This window comes from Perca flavescens, chromosome 4, assembly GCF_004354835.1.
Source record: "Perca flavescens isolate YP-PL-M2 chromosome 4, PFLA_1.0, whole genome shotgun sequence".
NCBI lineage: Eukaryota > Metazoa > Chordata > Actinopteri > Perciformes > Percidae > Perca > Perca flavescens.
In genome coordinates, this window is record NC_041334.1 from 17,148,127 (window position 1) to 17,168,680 (window position 20,554).

At 42.2% G+C, this 20,554-nt stretch overlaps 1 protein-coding gene across 1 annotated transcript; it reads left to right on the forward strand.

Annotated features, from left to right (window-relative positions):
* The first annotated feature begins 3,695 nt into the window (after window positions 1-3,695).
* On the forward strand, window positions 3,696-17,299 carry apcdd1l (adenomatosis polyposis coli down-regulated 1-like). The gene is made up of 4 exons (XM_028575031.1): window positions 3,696-3,756; window positions 13,153-13,336; window positions 14,379-14,898; window positions 15,769-17,299. Exons 1-4 carry the CDS (start codon window positions 3,696-3,698, stop codon window positions 16,540-16,542), a joined length of 1,539 nt encoding a protein of 512 aa, XP_028430832.1. The 3' UTR covers window positions 16,543-17,299.
* The last annotated feature ends 3,255 nt before the right edge of the window (window positions 17,300-20,554 follow it).

A 20,554-nucleotide genomic window follows, 5' to 3' on the forward strand; every position in this document is an offset into this window, starting at 1 on the left:
TATGTTCTCTTCTGTTCAGAACAAAGAAAAGAACAGAAGAAAAGAGACTTTGTTTGATGCACATCGATATTCAGCCCGACTGGGGGCGCTATCAGCTCGTAGAGTGACGAGAGACCGCCTCGATCCAACCAACCACACCACAAAATGACCAGCATGAATGAACCCAGTCTAAAGTGTGAATATGCAGTCCATGCGTATGTATTTTTGTGTGTGTGTGTGTGTGTGTGTGTGTGTGTGTGTGTGTGTGTGTGTGTGTTGACGTGTAGGATATGTGCCCAAGCAAACACACACCACACACTAAGCCCACCGTGGATAGCTCGTGCTCAGTGGAGGAGTATTAGTTACAGGATTGAGAAATCATTTGATTATAAAATAGCGTTGACTGTGTGTTCTTAGGAAACTCATGCCAGCTCCTGTATGTGTGTGCCAGCAGGCCCAGCCCAGTGTGAGTGTGTGTGTGTGTGTGTGTGTGTGTGTGTGTGTGTGTGTGTGTGTGTGTGTGTGTGTGTGTGTGTGTGTGTGTGTCTGTGCATTCCTGAGAGGACCCTGAGTGAATCAAAGCTGCTGACACCCCAGGCAGTGTCCTCCTGAGGGAGCCAGCTGTCAGATCTGGGATCAGAGATCAGTGGTGTCTGTCCTCCATCCTCTTTGCACTCTGTGGGGTCTGTCACAGCAAGTTATCACTTAGCCAGAGGCACTGATCAACAATCAGATTAGGCTCTCCCAAAATAATAGCTGTGACGACTGGCGGCGAGGATTGGACCGTCCGGAGAAAGAGACACCAAAGAAGGAGTGCTGTTCTTTCCTATGTTTAGCTTTAAAGGATCATTCTGGTTTATTAAAATTTGTGTTGCCTGACAGAGCAAAAAACATTCAGACTCTAAACAAACAGTTTAACCAGATTATCTCAACAAGCGGTTCAGATAATCTGCTTTCATAATAACTTTACCTTTCACGCTTTCACTTACTCCGACAGTTGCTATTTTCTGGAAAACTTTTCAGCCTGCATGTTGTGTCACTAGGGAAACCAGCATTGCTGCAGATTTTGCATTAGGCACGACATGTTTACTGTATTGACATTTAACCAAAACCATAATCTAGTTTTAACGATTTTTATTTTGTCTGACCTGTTTCTTGACCTGTCAGACGTCTTTTTACAGATGTTGCATCATTTTCAAATCTCTGCAATTAACGTAGGGATCAATGATATTATTGCCGATACAAAAATAAGACCAAGACTGGAAAAAAACAACAATAAAAAAACAGAATCATCATCACATAAACCTCCATGCATGTGGTAATTCATGACCCTGAGAACGTGGCATAAAGACTGTGAGAAACTTTGAACATACAGCTCAGGAAGAACCGATTTAGGCAAATTGACAATTGGCAAAGAAATGTTAATATAAGCAAGATGATGCATTACAAATCTGCCATATAAAACACAGCACCGGTGGTAAAATGACTGTGTGTAATCATGTCGGGAGTGCACGCACCCCTGACTGTGTGCCAGGGCTCTGGTCAGCCCACCCGTTGTACATGTGCTGCCAACTCTCGCTTGGCAGGCACTTTGAAATCCTTCTTTACCTCTGCAGCGGTCAACAGTGTCAACAGCTCCGTGAGACCACATGTATACGCAGAGACTAGGAATCAGTGTGACTGGAGCGTTTGTGTGTGCATGAGCTTTTTCTAATGGGGTGTGATATGGGTTTGTGCAAACTGCATGTGTGCAACTGCTGCAGGTTTGAGTCTTGCTAATGAATTAAAGGGTCAGTTCCCCCATCTTCCCACTCAGCTACAGTGGTATCAAGCAATGCAGATACAAGCTTACTTTTATGCGCAAAAGTTTCAAGATATTCGTCTCTAGGATTTCTGCCTCCACCACATTAAATTGGAGGTGAATGGAATTTAATTTGTGGTTTCTACAGCATAAAAAAAAAATGACATTTAAAAAAATAAACTGCAGCATCTTTTCCCAGAAACAGTGTTCCCATAACTCTGTCTCAATAAACCACAGACCTCACTGTCAACAGTTTTCATTTTCTTTGGTAGAACCTAGGTCCCAAAATAACTGGGACATTCAGACATGTTGATTTTCTCTTTTTTTACTTATTCAATCTCATTACAAACTCATGCTGTGCAACCAAACATTGTTCACCAACAGAACTTTACTTTAACTTCTAGATGAGAAAGTGTCCAAAGACCAAATATGTCTTAGTAGGTTGCATTGTCAGAGAAATGTGTATAAAGTGATGCACAAGACCTATAAAAAATATTACTTATTGAAAAAGTAATTTAGTAAGTATTCAACTAATTGCATAACTAACAAAAGCAATTAGTTACTTTTGTTATCAGCTCCATGAAAGGTACCTTAAACAGTTCCAAAGCCTCCACACCAACAACACATACTCTGTATATAACACATATAGAAATAGAGAGAGATTATGTTTAATAAGCAGAGGTAGTCACTGTCCAGGCAATTTTTGAATGTGGGCATATTAGTGAAGCAAGTTAGCAAGCCAGCTATAGCTAAGAACACACAAAATGTAAATAAGAGTTACATTTTTCCTCTTATTGTAGAATGTAATTAACACGTCACACCTCCAGCTCCTGCACCAAGCTAACACATCCTACACCAGTCTCTCCTCTGAATGCAGAGAGCACACTGGTATAATCTTTTATTAATGCTGTAAGCACAACAAACAAAATTCAATTCACCTCCATTTTATAGGGGTGGAGGCAGTAGTCTGTGTAGGGAATATTTCAAAACCAACACAAAACAATCTGCATGGCTAGATACCACTAGAACTACAGTATGTTGGGTTGTTGCAATATGGGTATAGCATCAGATGTGGTGCAGCATTGTGGCTGCAGTGTTAACTCCTATTCACTACTGCCCTTTTGCACCTTACTATAAAAGCTCCCCGGAGCCTTTGCTTTAGGAAGTTTGAAGCTCAAACCCCCTCCTCCACACCACAAACACACTTGAAACTTTCTCTATCTCAGCCCTCCCTTCACCTCTCTCTCTCTCTCTCTCTCTCTCTCTCTCTCTCTCTCTGTTATACTCCTTCCTCTCAGCTCATAAGCGCCAGACAGGAGTGCACCCACACAAAATACTCCTGCTCACATGCACTCACACACTCGCTGCACATGCCTCGAGTGGAACAGATCCACAGAGCTGCACAGTAGTAAGGCAATGGTGTGTGATTGAGTGAGGGAGGGTAGAGAGAGAGAGAGAGAGAGAGAAAGAGAGAGAGAGAGAGAGAGAGAGAGAGAGAGAGAGAGAGAGAGAGAGAGAGAGAGAGAGAGAGAGAGAGAGAGAGAGAGAGAGAGAGCATTTACTCTCCCTCTCTCCCCACTTAAGGAAAGCACCAGTGTGGAGAAGTTGCATGAAGCGTGTGGATCCAACTGAGGACTTTGTTATCAGACCATGGAAGCTAAGAAGTGGAGGTAGAAGAACAAGAAGAAGAACAAGAAGAAGAAGACAGGAAAAAACCTCCCTCCTGGCTGAACAGGAGACCAGATTTTCATCTGAGGGATTACTGGACTCTTCATATATTTGCTTGTGTCATGGTGATATCCTACATGATCGTCTCTTGTTGACAGGAGCCTCTCTGTGTCTTGGATTTCCCAAGGATCAAAGTTTGTTTTCTGAGCTGAGGAGTGTGTGAATGAAGTGTACGGAAGCAGGAAACATGTCAAACGGACGTTTTAGTCACCTGTTGAGGGGAGTCTGGCTGCTGTGGCTGTGGCAAGGTGAGTTCAGGCAGGATGACAGTGGTGTGTGTGTGTGTGTGTGTGTGTGTGTGTGTGTGTGTGTGTGTGTGTGTGTGTGTGTGTGTGTGTGTGTGTGTGTGTGTGTGTGTGTGTGTGTGTGTGTGTGTGTGTGTGTGTGTTAAAGTCTTTTTGAGGTGTAGCTTGTCTGATTTAGATTTTCTTAGATATAGTATGTTTTAAATATTAATTTAAGAAAGCTTAAACTGATGCTGGAGTTTCATAATCACAGGTCTATGAATCCCAAGAGGTTTGTATTACTAAGTATGGGAATAACTTGTAAATCTTGCATTTAGAATCAGATTTTAAAAGATTGCAGCAGATTTCCGCCTGTAATCCAAAGCTTTTCCAGTATGAAAAAAAAGAACTAGATAAATGTTCTCTCATGTGAGAAATCAGCTGAACTCTTGCGGATTTATCTTAAAGAACACATGGCAGGGCACAGAGACAAAAAAGGAAGAGATTATAACAGACATCTCATAATTACCAGGAAGTTATTATGTAATTTGTCACAATTCAAATGATTTGCAGAGTTCAACATGTGGATCAGCACTTTGAAAAATAAAAACACGACCTATGCTGACATTAGACTTATGAATAGCCGGTCTGTGTTCGCCCTCTCCAGTGTGTCTTCAAAGCATCAGTCGGATCTGTGGCCAGTGGAGCAGTCTTTAAAAAAGAGCTCTGGCTTGTGCCTTTAAACAATGGTTCCCTCGGAGCAGGGAAGCGTGGCCCTGGAACTAATGTTGCCATTATGTTAATGGTTAGAATAACAGGAGACAGCCATTAGTGCTTTACCTCAGGCTGCTGTGGAGAGCTGATTGTCCAGCCGCCGCAGCCTCTATGCGGAAGCGCAACATTTGGGCCATCAGGGCTGGTTAGGGTGATGAGCGGCAGGAGAAAGACAGGAGGAGGCATCTGCCCAGTTATAATCATCACCCAGAAACCCCTCACCCCTCCCTCCCTCCATCCATCCCTGTAGCTGCTTTAGTGGTAGACTGGTATCTGTGGATTGTTTTCTTTTTCACCGCTCAAGTCTAGTAGAGGAGACAGGCGAGGTTAAGTCACTGGCCCTGACCAGATGTCAGAAGGAGCTGAGCAGTTCTACAGCCCAAACAGAGCAAAAATATTTAATGGGAATTAATTTAAGGAAACAACACTGATATCAAAGTGGAATTGTTTGGACCATAACATTTAAATTCAGATAGATTTTGACAGGTGTAATGTCATTTCTGGGGGAGGAAAGCTTCCCGAGCCAGTGTACTTGAACTGACTGTTCACTTGTTTTCACCCTTTGAACCTAAACTTTTTAATTTTAAAGCTATAAAGACTCAGTTCTCTGAGTTTTGCCTTACTTGATGATGTTTTTGAGAAAGTGGCCACATGGAAGAGACCACATTGAATATTTGGATTAAGTCTGGTGGAGTCTTGGACAAAAGTTTACAATTTGAAAGTCTCCAAGTATGTGAAACAGCCACCAACGGGATCCCCTAAAACGTCTCCAAACCGAGTTTTTAGATTAAGGTGTAACCGATGTAATTTCAGCTCGAAAACATCAATGGACCATCAACTTCTCGTGTCCGCTATCTACATCTTGGCTGCTGCGGCTGTCCACCAAGACACCACAATACACATCAGGTGCTATTCAAATCAAAAATCCTCTCTACTGTTTAATTGCACAAAATCCAATGGTACAGCACATGAAAAGATGAGAAACTAGAGGAGGACGTGGACGTGTTAAGCTTGATGTGGCAGCTGTTTTACTCATGGTGAGGGCAGGACGATGTGTGTGTTGTTGCTTTGTGAACAGGAGCCAGAGTTTGCTAACCACAGTGGAACTGGCAGCAGTGTCCACTGGGCAAACCCCTGTAGATCCCTTCTCTAAATAAACGAGGCCACTGGATTAACCAGCTTACACTGTGATGAAAAGACAACAGCGGCCGTCCATGCACTGCCCCGGGGACAGAGGGAGACTCCTGGTCCGGGAGGCCGCTATGAGATGCTGAGGTTAAAGCCCCCAAAAAGGAAGGGGGACTCAGGGTTAGAATAACACAACAGACCTCATGTTCTTTGAAAAACCTTTAAATCAACCTGACCTTCGCCTGACTTCGGTGACAAGGAAGGAGGGAAGGGAGAGAGACAGAAACAGGGAACTGCAGCAAATGAAATTTAAATATACTTTGCCATGCTATGGTTTCTGTTTGCCTTTCTTAGTCCCTGACTGTTGGGCAGTAACACATCACTTAGTAACGTGTTACAGAAGTGTGATTACTTTTGTTTAGGTTGTTAAGGAATTTCTATTTTAAATTCAATGATTACATTACAGTTACGTAACACTCCCGATATTTTGACAATTTGTGGGTCGACATGTTTTGCTGTCTTCAGGCGCCTTTAGACAACGATTGTTTAAGCTAATGCCTCACAGCAGAGACACGTCATCAGATCAATCAATTCAGGTTTCTTCTTTACCAAAGTCCTAAAAAAGTATTTTTTATTTTGCCTTTATTGTTTTGGTTTGGGTGGGTGTTAGGGTGCATGTGTTTTTCAACCTAAACTTTATTAAAAAATTGGCACTTACTAAATTTGCACCGATCAGTGTACTATTCTTCATCATTTCATCTTGTATTCTGATCGGTTGGTTGGAAGACGTGGGTTGTTGCAGCAGTCACATTGTTGCCAAATTTCAGATGCAGCCTGTCTTTGGTCGGCAATGTTTCTCCACCATTTTGGTAATTGACAACCATGTTTCTCTCACAATTGTCAACTTTCGTCTCAGACAGCCCAAAATCGAACAGTGTTAAGGGGCCTTTGCCAAAAGTTTGCTGGAGGGTTGATATCAAGTTCTACTGCTGTGAGAGGTGTTAGCTTGGCGCAGGGACTGGAGGAGTGGGGAGGCTGTTAGCCTCCACCTGCTTTGCCTACATTCAGTTGGTGAGTCTTCATTTGGGGAGAGGACTTCTCTCGAGTGTTGCATGGGGTCAGTCAATGGGGCTAAGCTAAAACAGTAAACTGGCTGCTTGTTAAACCACAATGTGTTGTTAAATACAGAATATGTGACTTAATTACTTTTGCTGCTAAGTAATTAGTAATATGATTAATTTGGGAATGAGTAATTGATTAGTAACTTGTAAATTGTTATTGTAGAACAATAGAGCTGTCCTGAGCTGGTCCACCATCACAAGAGAGAGAAATTATCTGAATAGTCTTTTGTGCCAAACTTTGTCCAGGTTAATACAAATCTATCAACATACGCAACTTGTGATGAGGGGTTGCAAGTAGACAGTCCTTCCTTGTACGGGGTCACGAGGCCAATAAAGTTGGGAATCACTGTCTTATAACACCTATCCAAGCTCTGGAGGACAGCTCAGTGACTAAAAAAACAGCTGTTAGCTGTGAATAATGTAGCCTCGTGAGACCGTCCTGATCTCGCGAGCTCCAGTTTTCCACTCGCAGATCAGTCTGGCATCTTGAGGCAGAGAAAATTTGGAGCCGTTAGCCAAACGACCGGGCCAATCAGCGTTGGTTTTGAGGTGGGTTAGGTGGTGATAGACCGATGGTTTATCCAATCAGCTAACCAGTATTATCAGCCAGCGGTAGCCCTAATTCTGTTAGCCGCTCGCTAATGCTTTTGGAATATGGTCCGGGAACCTGAAATGGTGCCTTTTATTCCTAAATTCTCGTTACACAAATGGCAAATATCCTTTACCGACATGTTGCTTGCATGCTGAGCTTACGAGCTATGCTTTGCCTGCAGCAGCAGGGGCGGGCTTGTGGTTGTATTTTCATACGCTTCGTGGATCTGATTGGTTGATTTGGCCCATCTATCACCAACATAGGTGATAGACAGATGGTTCATCCAATCAAATAACCAGTATTCCGCCCCTTCCCAAAAGTTCTCCAACGGAAAGTTCCCAGATGGATATGCCGAGCAACTGCGAAGCAATCCATCTGGCGGAGTCAGGTTATGAATAATGTGCAGCAGTCACCTAAATATGTTGAATGAGCAGGATCTCACAGCTACTGAGGCATCACGCACAGAAATCCCCATACATGCACCTCACTAATCTTGTCATCCCAGTTTATGAAGAAGCCTCACCCCACCCTCCTCCAACCCCTTCTTTCTCCTGACCAACTTCATTCACCTCATCAACAACTGACAGACACACACAGAGAAAAAAAACTAAACAAAGACGAGAAAAAAAGGAGGAAGGAATCTGAAATCCATCCAGGAGAAATGAGCCGTAAACATCATGGCTTTTTCATCAGGGGAGGGGAGCAGTAATCAGTGGAGGGGGATGTGGGCCAGGAGGGCAACGGGCACTTCAGGGACAGTTTCGAGGGTTTTGTCCTGCAGCACTCAAAAAATGACGAAAAAGTGCTTTACAGGACACTGGGGGTAACCACACTGAAAGAAATAGGATGAGGATATAGTAAAAAAGTAAGAAACACACGAGGAAGTAGTTGAACTAGAACATTGAGGGATTGGTGCTGCTTTGCCATCATTTCAGTGCACCAACAACAACAAAAAATCTTAACCTTTACTGCCTCCACTTTGGCAGGTTTAAGGATTCTCCATTAAAAGCCTCAATAGAAGCAGCTAAGAAGCAGACAAAGGCGTCTCTCTCTAAGGAACGAAGCGCAGGGTTGACTTAAACGTCAAGCACTTGATTCTCGCTGCAAGCCCTGAATCAAAAGTGCCAGGATCTGGTTCTTGTTTTTCCAGGATAGCTCCAAATAAAGAAGTACATAAAACTGTATTTTGACATTGGCGCTGCGGATGAGACATGAGAGAGAAGAGTGAAGGCTGCCAAACCGTAATCACAAATGCAAACAAACAAACAGAGTGTAGCCTGGAGGTCCTTTATAAATGCTAGAGCCTACCCCTTCTGCAGTGTACTGTAAATCAATGTGTGCAGTGTGTTTTTGTGAACGTGCATGCAAACATGTGTGTGTGTGTGTGTGTGTGTGTGTGTGTGTGTGTGTGTGTGTGTGTGTGTGTGTGTGTGTGTGTGTGTGTGTGTGTGTGTGTGTGTACGTGTGTGTGTGTGTGTGTGTGTGTGTGTGTGTGTGTGTTTGCGTGTGTGTGTACGTGTGTGTGTGTGTGTGTGTGTGTGTGTGTGTGTGTGTGTGTGTGTGTGTGTGCAAACAGGATGAATATTGGAGCTCAAAGACAGGTAGATTACTTTGGCCACTCATCAGTCAGCTGAAGGGAGGGCCAGCAGCGGCGTCAGGGTTGGTGGTGATGACAGACTGACCGTCCAGACCACACACACATCACAGGCTGCTGCGGTGACCCCTTGTGGCATAGTCGCAATACTGCGTGAGGAGAAATGGGGGCTGTGTATTGTCTCTGCCTGCCAATAATTGAAGTGTGTGTTGTTCAGCTGCACTGACGATGACATCAGGTTTACTGCTGCAGAGCAGGAAGGCAGAGAAAAAAAAGTGGCTTTAATAAAAAAGAAGAAAGATGGCTTCTTGTACACTGTTTAAGTGAGGCTTGCACTTATTCTGATTGGTCTATTTCACTGTCAATCAACATATTACATATTATAATAATATCCATGACCCTTAAGCTATCACAATTGGTTGTGACCTCTCTTTGCTTGGTTGGTAACATTCTCCAAGGAGTCCGTATAGGTTCACATTTAAAACAACAGCCAGGTGCCCACATGTGAGCATTTGAACAGGCTTTTCCTCGTCTTAATACTGACCATTAAGAGATCCCTTCCTAATGAGTTTCCAATATAAGTAATGGGGGATAAAATCCACAGTCCTCCTTCTGTGCAAACATGTATTCCAAAAGTTTGTTTGAAGCTAATGTGAGGCTTCAGTCTGAGTTAGTTGAATCAAGTATCTTCCAAAGTCTTTTTAGTGCAAAATGTCCTCTTTGTGTGTGTTTCCCAAGCAGTGTTTCTCTGTTGAGCTGCAGCAGAGGGATAGTAACCCAAAGAGGGAATTTCATACTAACAAGAAAGACTTCAAAACGCCCATTTGATTTAACTTTTTTAACACATTTTTGCACAAAACAATGACTTTGGAATTTGTCCCTCATCTCTTACACTGGACGCACATTAGAAAGAGATGTTATAATGGTCAGTTTAAGGGATTATAGCAAGAAAAACATGTTTCAATGATCATATGAGCACAGACTTGAAAATATGTATACATATCCTTTCACGTGGGAAGAGCCTGTGTTATTTATTGGCTGTAATGCTTTGGTGAACTAAATACATGTTATGTGTTGATCCTTGACCCATATGAAGTCATGGAGGTTAGTGACATGGTTTGACCTTAAGTAAAAATCTGAGTTAAAGTAATAATTCATTTGGGTAAATGTTTGCTGTTGCACTTCATCAATTTTCGCTTGTGTTATCTTTTATTTATGAGGCTGTAGGAAGCCCATCGCTGCTGTCACTTTCACCAAAAACCTCACCGATAATGTCCCTGATTAGTTGGATTACTGTATTGTAATGAGCTTTCATATTTGACACCAGCATAATTATAAGAAACAGCATTTTGTTAAATTCTTTTCTAGCTTTGTGTACCTAATTAACTGGTAACTGAGTGTATAATTCAACATGTACCATACATGTAACTATTCACAGCAATTAAATCAGTTTTATTGTGAGTTTTATTGGTAAAAATACATAAAATCTGTCTCTGAAAGATGCACCAAGCTCTATACTGTGGCAGGGGGTTGCAGACTGCATCAGGGGGAGTTAGGGGCCATAGTGGAACAATAAATCAATGGGAACCACTGAAGGGTAAAACTAATGATATCTGACTGCCTATGTAGGAAGTGAATCAACTAAAATAGCACCCCATCTCCTCCGAATTGAGATGGGGGTTGAATATTATCATATGTATTACAACATCGTCTCACTTGTGGTTGGAATATGCTCTTTTGTAGAAGAATACTTAATACCCCACGATGAACCATTTTGTTTTTACTAAGCTCTGCTTTTATGAGTACTCTTTTTGTAAATGCAACCATATGCCCAACTGGAACGAGATCCAAGAGAGGAAAAGGGGCTGAATGACAAGTGACCTCAAGAAACACTATAGAAATGCTTTGGCAAAAACAGAAACTCAAATATGGCAACCCAAATGACTCCATGTCACATACTGCAGCTATTGTCTCTCTGTCTATTCATTGCACTGCATTGTGAGTAACCACTTCGGCAACATGTTGCATGCAGCTAAAAGGCTGGATAACACAAAACAGACCGATTGGATGACTTGCAAGGAGCAATGGAAATTAATTAATCCTGATTAGTATTTCTGCTCCGAGCTCTCCCGTGGGAGTGCAGCTGGGTCCGACTGACCGGGTTCCCTCGCCAGCTGCAGTGACATGGAGCATAAACAAACACATTGGCGCATGGGGAAAATTGCAAACATGTTTCAATGCCTGTGACAGGAAAAAAAAGGATTAATCATATCAACAAATTGACAGGCAGCTTAAAGGAGAAGAAATGTGCCTTGAGCTTGAATCTAGTTTTGTGGTCTGTGTCTCTTTATAGTTCAGACTATCCAAACTCTACGTGTGTGTGTGTGTGTGTGTGTGTGTGTGTGTGTGTGTGTGTGTGTGTGTGTGTGTGTGTGTGTGTGTGTGTGTGTGTGTGTGTGTGTGTGTGTGTCAGGTGGAAGGATGCTAGGAAATGACTGCGCCGAACACATGTCTGTGGTTGTGGTCAGCATATGGGAAGCATTCCAAGAGTGAGGGGAACAAAAAATATCCTCCCTCCCTCTGACACTAACAAGGTTAATAAACGCCGATCAGTCAGCCACCATCACATGCCCATACACATCTTGGAACCTTTTGTAGAAGAAAAAAAACCAACATCACACACTTTCCATTCAAAGTCCCATTTTCCTTCAGCTCCATCTGCTCAGTCATAAGAGAACAAGTTGATCTGTGGCTCAACAACTAACTCCCAGCTCAACTTGAGGCTCGACAGGTGATGTTCTCCCCAAGTGCATCTAAAGTCAAACCAGAGAAAAGTGGAGTGAGATTACACCCATAAAGCTGTCTACCACAGATGACCCTGAGGAAAGTTGAGAAAGTGAGAGTAAGAATGCCAGAGCTGTGAGGATAAAGGGGAGCAAGAGGGAATAAGAGAGAAGGAAAAAGGGAAATAGAGGAAAAAGCAAGCTGGATACGCTGACTTAAAGTTAAAGTTTCTGGAATACTCCTATGGCACAGAGTTAGATGAGAATATTGATACCACTCTCATATTTGTCTGTTAAATATAAGGCTGCAGTCAGAAGCTTGTTATTTTGGCTAAGCATAAACACTGGAAACAGGGGGAAGACAGCTAGCCTGTCCAAAGGTAACAAAATACCCCTTCCAGCACATCTAAAGCTCACTAATTAACACGTTATATCTATTTTGTTTAATCCACACAAAAACTGATGTGTGAAAACAACAATTCACCATTAAGAATAAAAATGAGTGGATGAGTATGAGAGGAAAAACAAGAGGTTTAAGTCAGAGAGAAAACAGGAGATGGAGGCGTTGAGAACTCATCCACCTTTGCTTTTTGACATTTGTTTTGGGAAGATGAAACTGAAGCCATCATTTTCACACACACACACACACACACACACACACACACACACACACACACCCCAGTGGGTTTCCTAGTGTTGCAACCATGAGGGTGCAATCAGAAAATCCTCATTGTCTCAACTGAAACCAGACATCTCTGTGCAACAGCAAAAGCAGAAAGTGCAGTTATGACCAACAACAGGCAGACAGACTGCAGATGTGCCCTTGTCAGATCAATAAATGTTATAGCGTGAATAATGCTTTCATTTCAATGAACTCAACTGTCAGTGTTTGGGAAAACTCAAGTGCGAACATTCATCATTGAATTAACATGTTTGGCCGGCCGGCCTGCTGCTGTCAGAGACCCACTGCTTTATCTTGAGGATAGAAATGCACCTTTACAAAGAGCATACGCTTGTGCGCACACCTCCTGCCTCCAAGCAAACCCCCAAAACAAGGCCTGCGTGTTGCAGCTGCAGGCTGATTGGAGTGACAAGCCAAAACTGTCTGCACTGTGGCCAACATCCTGATTCACAGCTATGTATGGTTTCTATAGCACACACTCACCACTCATTACATGGAAAATTTACCAAAATTACAGCCCTGAAACAGCTTGCAGTCAACCAGAAGTGTGTTCAGATGTAACAGAGAGAAGATGTGAATATTCCTTCATGGCTATTATTTGTTCCCTTTATTTTCAGAGAATAAGCATCTCTGAACTGAATCATTCTGGTGTTCCCATTTCCCACATCCACCTAAAATCAGCCTGTGGTGGCCGGTGTAATAGAGCCTCTGTGTTTATTGTTTACTGACTTTCCCTTCCTCTGTAGCTGTGTTTGTGGCTGGAACAGGGAGTAAACTATGGGAGGTGCCCACAGGCTCCTTCACTTCCTCCTCCAACCACAGTGAGAGCCTGCAGTGGGAGCAGGACTGTCAGTATCGCCACCTACAGGACAGAGTGAGGATCACAGCAGACATCCCCCCAAGACTGGACGGCACATGGGTGTCAACAAGGTACATCAGTGAAGCTTAATGAGACCCTTCATGTTGTTGTTTTTTCTTTAATTCATCGCCCTTCTGTAAGTTATTCACTTTGTCTTTTCATGTACTGTTTTGTCCTTTGTAGATTAATGGCATTAAAAGATAGTCATCATTTTCCACAATTTGAATTGAAGCAGATATGCCAGATTTGTAGACTTGAGATGTGGACATCAGTCAGACTTGAATCAAAGAAATGAGTTGGTTTTCAAATCCCAGAAGCACAATTTAAAAAAGACACACACCATGAATACTTAAAGCAGATATAAAAAAATATTTTTCAATCAACAGTGGCTCACATCACTACTTGTGTGTTAAAGGACTCGCTTTTAGAGACAAACCCACAGAGAAGCTGTATAGCGTTTTTTGAGCTCATTGATTTGTTTTTTGGGCCCATAACTTTACTGTTTTGGTTCACTCTTACTACTTTTATCAGTATTGTTTCCAGCTGTTTTCAGCTCTAAAAACCTGCTCAGCACCAAGAGACAGACAGATACAGTAAGTGACTAGCTGCTGAACATAGTCAAACATTTAGCAGCTAGCCAAATATTGCCCTCAGGAGTTGGTGGAGACCAAAAACAGAGCTAAAAGAGACTGAACGTTGGTCTTACATGTTACCTACAAGGCTCCAACTGAATGATAATGTTGCTCCATAACTGCTTGATATGTAAATAAGCAACTGTTTGCTAATACGTTTGCCTTTTCATCTCTTTAAGGTGATAATATCAGTTTGTCAGTTTTGTGTTTACGGGATGTTTCAGCTGCCCCCAAAAATCATGGAAAATAATTAAAGTTTTGATCAGATTAAGAGCTTTGAAAGAACTTTTTTTCAGAGACCTGAAATACATGTAGCTTTTTGCTTACAAAGACTTGTAACTTGACTTGAGACTTGAGCGAGATGTTCCCCCAAAAGACTTAAAGACAGCTTATGTCTGTTCCCTACTGTCTGAAATCTATTCATGGCACACATAATCACTAGCCTTACCTCATTCCAACCATTTAATTCCTCTGTGTTCAGATGTGAAGTTCGGCCCGGTCCAGAGTTCCTCACCCGCTTCTACACCTTCCACTCCAGCCGTCACTTCCAGGCCCTGCAGCACTACTACACAGACAGCAGCTGCGAGGACCCAACCTACTCCCTGATTATTAGGGGGAAGCTTCGTCTGCGTCAGGCTTCCTGGATCACCCGCGGGGGCACCGAAGCTGAACACCACCTCAGCAAGGTGGGCATTGTGGTCCACAGCCTGGCAGCCAAGCAGAGGCTGGCCTCCAGGCAGCCTCCGACCTGCGTGGGTCTGACCCTGGGTCGAGTGGCGCTGGGGAAGCCATATGAGCTGTACAACACCCGGGCAGGGAGGGGATGTCTGGCAGCGCTGGGCTTCTCCATGATGGAGATGGGACTGATACGGGTGGAGACGCAGCACCACAGCCATGGAGGGAAGGTCCAGGAGCTGCTCTTAGGGGATATTCACACTGACTGGACACAGAGGACTCAGTACAGACCGACAGGGTACCAACAGCCACTGCAGAACACCATGGTGAGACATGACTGTGTTTTTATTTACCAGAGAGAGCTGAACAGACAAGAAGTGTGAAAGATTAATTGTCAGGGCAGGCAGGGGTGCTACCAACATATTGTACTGTTAGCATCTTAACAGTAAAGCAGTTGGGATTGCAGTGCTTTGCCCAACAGCACTTTGCCTGTCTCTATCAAGAACGAATCTTCAAGCCCAACTTCAAATGTTGTTACACTCAGAGAATGTGGTAAATGTTCAGTCTTCCTCCCTACTACACTATAGGACTATACTGCAAACGATTCAAGGAACAAGGCAAAAACGATCAATTTGATCACTGTAATGTTGAAGCAAAACACATGACAGCTCAAACAAGTTTAGCATTTAGTAAGCAACAGTTTTGATAATAGATAAATTGCTGCTGGTTCAGAACTTCAAACATGAAGATTTGATACTTTTTCTGTGAATGAAACTAGGTCTGCAAATAATGACTAATTTTATTCTCAATTACCTTGTCAATTATTTTCTTGATTAATTGATTACAAAATCAGAAAATATTCAGTTCACTATCATAACGACAAAAAAAACCAATTATCGATTATCAAAATTGTTGCTGATAGATTTCCTGTTGGTTTACTAATCCATGGAGCTATTCAATGATTCAGCTTTAAATAAAATACTCTGTTTTGGACCATATCCTTAACAAAACCGGACATTGTCTTTGGCTCTGGAAAATGTTCATTGATCACAACTTTCTAACATCTTATAAGTGACTAGTAAATAATAATCAATTAATCAAGATTTTTTTTTTTTCAAAACTTAAATAATGAATTAAAATAATCATTAGGTGCATTCCTAAATCACATTGTCTCACCTCTCCCTTACTCTTTGCAGCATCACCTCCACCCTTGCCCTGTGTGCGCCCTGGTGTACCGCTCCTCAGAACAGCGCCCCCCGGTGTTGCCCCGCAGCCCTGCAGCTCCTCTGTCTCTGGCTGGCCGCTGGGTTAGCCAGCGCTGCGAAACCCGTCCCAACGTCCTCTTCCTCACTCGAGAATTCTCCTTTAATCCTGACCAGCACGCATGGGAAGGCGTCTACCGGCACTACTCGGACCCTGCCTGCTCTCAGCCCACCTTCACCCTGAGAGCCTCAGGCCACTACGCTCAGGGAAACCCCTCTGCCAAAGTCTCAGGAGCCACTGAGTTTGTCTTTAAGGTTACCCAGGTGAGAGTCACAGCTGTGGAGGAGCCCACAGCGAAGTTGCTGAATGGGACAGGGCCCGGAAAGTGTGGTCGGGCAGGAGGCTGGGAGGTCAGGGTGGAGCAGGACTTGACCCCCACAGATGGGTGCACCCTGCTGGGCATCAAGCTGCCACATAAGGAGTATGAGCTCTTCAAGACTGAGCTGGATCACAGGAAACACCCACTCCTGTTTATCGGAGAGAGGCCGGCTGACGGGTCCAGTCCAGACCGACCACAGAGGAGGCCCACTTCCTTTCAGGCTCCCATGGTGCTTTGCAGTGGGGGGGGGACACAGCTTTCACGTCACAATGGCTCAGGTTTTAACAGCAAGCAAGTCCAGTTAGCAGCCAGTGGGACAGCGCGACAGGCACAGCTGGTGTTACTGGTGCTAGGATCTGTGTTGTTTAGCGGGTTCTCTGTTTATTAGAGACATTGTTCGTGAATCAAGCCTAAAGTCATTGATGGACATTGTTTCCTGGCAGCTTTCTTTCACTCTTCCTCCATATGATGATGGCCAACATGTGTGATGTCAAGAAACATCATCAGACACTCAGGAGAGCTGAATAATTCTTGATATCTGGCTTTCAGATGCTGCCTATAGGCTCACTTTAATGACTCTTAACTTCAGCTGCATTACTACCTAAGACTAATCTGTATATAAACCACCAATATATACAAGTGCCATCACTTCAGTATGTAAAATATATAAATATATTCTTTTATACTTTCTTTTGTATAATGATCAGATGTTTTCACTTCACAGATTAATTATTATTTTTGCATATTTCTGTGTGAATGCAGTTTTCTTGTCATGTCAATTGTTACAAAGCAAAATCACAGTGTTGAAATGTGGATCAGTTATTTCCCCATCAATTTGAAAGCCATGGACTTTCCAGCGGACTTCACACAAGAGCTCATTTTCATCCAAGATGCAGCATAATTAATGTCTTCTCGACACGCTGGAGAGAAAACAAGCTGGAAAGTGGGAAATTTGTAATCAGCACTCTAAATAGCTGCCATCGTCGTTGGTCTAATGCCACTGTGGTGTGAAATGTTGATTTATCGCTATCCTCTGTCAAAGCTTGTGTATTAGTCTGCTTTTCTATCAGCCGTCAAATCAAATTAATATTTATTTTAACCATTTATACTGTAGAAAAAGGTTTTTGGTATAATATTTTAGTTAGTTTGGCCATTTAAGAAGTGATTATTTTCTATGTGTATTAAAAATGGCTTTTCATAAGGTCTTGTGTTCAATTAGTCTTTAAAACAAGAGTCTACAGCCATGCTAGCGTGCTAACATGCTCACAATGACAATGCTTACATGCTGATGTCTAGCAGGTGTAACCCTTAGCATGCCCACCCCAGCCAGCGGCAGAAACATTACTGCATTACTAAACTTTTGGGGGGTATGCGCCACTGTGCCACTCTCATAGGAATGAACGAGGCTCTGCCTCTAACGCTGTATCCAGATCTTAAAATACATCCATGGCCCAACCTCATAAGTTACATTCACAATGCAAGCCTTAGAGCTCAATTCGGATTTATTGCGCAGACCAGATTGTTTTTTGTTTGGCTTTTCACATTATTTGGCCAAATCCAGTGTGAACTGGTCACGGTGCTGAACTGACCTGCATGCGCAAAAGAACAATAAAAAGACGCCACATGCAGCACGCTGTTGTACAAGAGTAAACATGGAGGCCACTGAAGTCAATGTTTACGGTTTCATCTATAAGTTGAGGTGCAGTGAAAGCCAGCGAATTTGTGAGCAGATGATAACGAGGATGAAGAGAAAGAGAGCCACATTTTTTATTATGGCTTTTAATGGAGCAATGGCTGCTTCTTCTGTACGGAGGTGTGTGGATGCGGAGCCAGAGTTGCAGCGGTGGGATCGTGAAGAGGGTGACTCCCGCCACCGCAGAATTGTGACAAAAGTCGCTCTAGAGTGACAAAAAGTAAAGTAAATGAAAGTTGCATGAATTCCAATATATCTGTTCAGAAAGTTATGCTGTTCACACTGTTATGAAAAAAACACAATCTGAGTTACATAAGAGCAAAAATCAGATTTGGGCCACTGAGTTTGGAGTGTTAGCATGCTAACATTTACTTATTAACGCTAAACACAAAGCATGGTTGATTTTGCAGGTATTTAGCCATACACCAAAGTATGGGACACATTGAAAATTTTACCTGATGATGGCATAGATAAAAAGTTAAGTGATGATCAAAGTAATTAAAATTTATCATAAGAAGGACATGAAACCCTGAACCAAATTTAATAGCAATCCCTGAAATAGTTCTGGAGAAAACAGTCAAAACAACAAAAGTTAAAACATATATCGGTGCTAATGGGAAAGTCAGGGGATCACCAAACTTATTTGGATTCATCCTCTGGGGAACATGAATATCTGCACATAATTTAATGGCAATCCATCCAGTTGTGTGTGAAGCTGCTGTTTAATTTCAAGAACCAAACAGAAAATTCTCTCCTCTCTGGTGTTCAGACTGTGGTCTGATTCAAAGCCCAGATAGTGGGTGGGTAAACGTACTGCCGTGTGATAAATAACTGTCATATGGCTCACACATTACACAAGGCATTCCAGGGCAGGTCTGCTGCTGGAAACACTGCTAAAAACACACAGAAAGATATCAGAATGGATGCAGAGTGTACCATGAGAATAAACAGCCGTCAGCCAACAAAATAGATTCCATAGTCACTCTGACAATAAATGAGGCGAGGGGAGCAGCAGTTAGGAGACAACAGAGGAATAAAAATAGCTCCAGATTTCCAGTGTTATGACTGAAGCAAGTGAAGCGTCGTGCTCCATGGAGAGAGATATAATCCTCCATTTGTAAAATCCTGACACCTGCTTTTACAAAATGACTGCAGGCAGTTCAACTCAATTTAAAATATCATGTATACACGAAAAGTTTTTAATTTACATGCAAATAATCTGTAGTTTTGAACCAGTGATGGAAAACAAAACCAAAGTGTTTCTTCTATTTATCCATAAAAGGACCTTTTAAAGGACCTGAAGACAGCTTTTTCAATTGATCAGTTTCTTACTCCGAGCAATGGGATCCTACACGCAACACACAAATATCTGTCAGTTTTAACAGTTTTGGTTATTTCACACGAGAGGTTTTTGTATTTCTTTGTTTCTCTGTGCTCCTCTCACTGATTTGAAGTCAGTGTGGAGACAGATCAAACTCTGATGTAAGTTGTTTGGTAACTGTCAATCAAATCTGATCCAACTGCACCCACACAGTCCTGATGGGTTTTTGAATGTTAAACTCTCAATAAATAGCAGCTAAGGATGTTTTTTTCTGAATTGCATCTGGTTTTAAGGTTTTAAAATTGTGGCTTATATATTATAATTAGCAGTTGCTTTATAACACATACAGCAGACATGGAGAAACATTATCATTTATTTGGAGTCATATTTCTGTCCACCTGGTGAATGTAAGTCCAATGTTCACTCAACTTTTAGTTCTGTTTTTGGTTTTCATTGACTCCTGAGGGACATATTTGGCTCTTATGGTGCATTCACATGCTCCTCAGATGGTCCCATTTCCCGAGTTGGGAAGTCGTTATACATTTTGGTGTGTTCAGCTTTAATGTGTAATGTGGAAACAACATGGACATTACAACGAAGATGTGTTGTATGTTATTGCTTAGAGTATTTAAACAACACGGTGATAGCTGTTTCCTTTATTTATTTTCAGTGTGAAGCTTTATATTAGCAATTTTGTACCAAACTTGGTTGGCTGCACCATCCCTAAAACCACTAAAGTATTGCTTTACCTGACTTGTTATCAGTTAAAACTAACAAATAACTTTTATTACTAATCTAGGTCAATCTACATAGATAGCAACTAACAGTTTCAACCTAATAGCAAAATATACAAACAAAATGGAAAACCAAAACAATAAGCTGTAAGACAATATAGAGCTTGTAAGAGTTGAGAACTGCATTCTGAAGTGATAATTCTCTGTGTTAAAAAAAAATATTGATCATAGTCGGTTAAAGATTTTAAACTTTCCAAGGGACTGTATGATTACACAATACTGCATGCGTAGGCTATTTGTGATGCAGCTTTAAAATGAGTAAATAAATAAAATACACAAATAAATAATGAAGGCAAAACAATATTAGTTAGCTGGCTCTCTAACATTTAAATAGTGGGGACAGAAAGAGAAAGAAAGAGGGGAAATGAAAGAGAGGTAGTCCTTTCCAGAGGCTACATACTGTTCCTATTAACTCCTGCGAGAATGGTGATGGCAGCTGTTAGCCCCATGAGGTCATCATTCAGGCTTGGATGGAGAATATAGGTCTGTAACCTCCTCAAGCCAACACAAAAAGAACACAGACTGAGACAAAGAAAAACTGATAGAGGTGGCATTTATCTGTCCAATTATGTGCAGAATCTGTCATTAAATG

What these genes read in the sequence shown, in the direction of transcription:
- apcdd1l (XM_028575031.1), top strand. Translation starts at nt 3,696, where the DNA reads ATGTCAAACGGACGTTTTAGTCACCTGTTGAGGGGAGTCTGGCTGCTG. An exon ending in GGCACATGGGTGTCAACAAG is followed by an intron (nt 13,337 to 14,378) that starts GTACATCAGTGA and finishes CTCTGTGTTCAG; the next exon opens with ATGTGAAGTTCGGCCCGGTC. An exon ending in AGCCACTGCAGAACACCATG is followed by an intron (nt 14,899 to 15,768) that starts GTGAGACATGAC and finishes TACTCTTTGCAG; the next exon opens with CATCACCTCCACCCTTGCCC.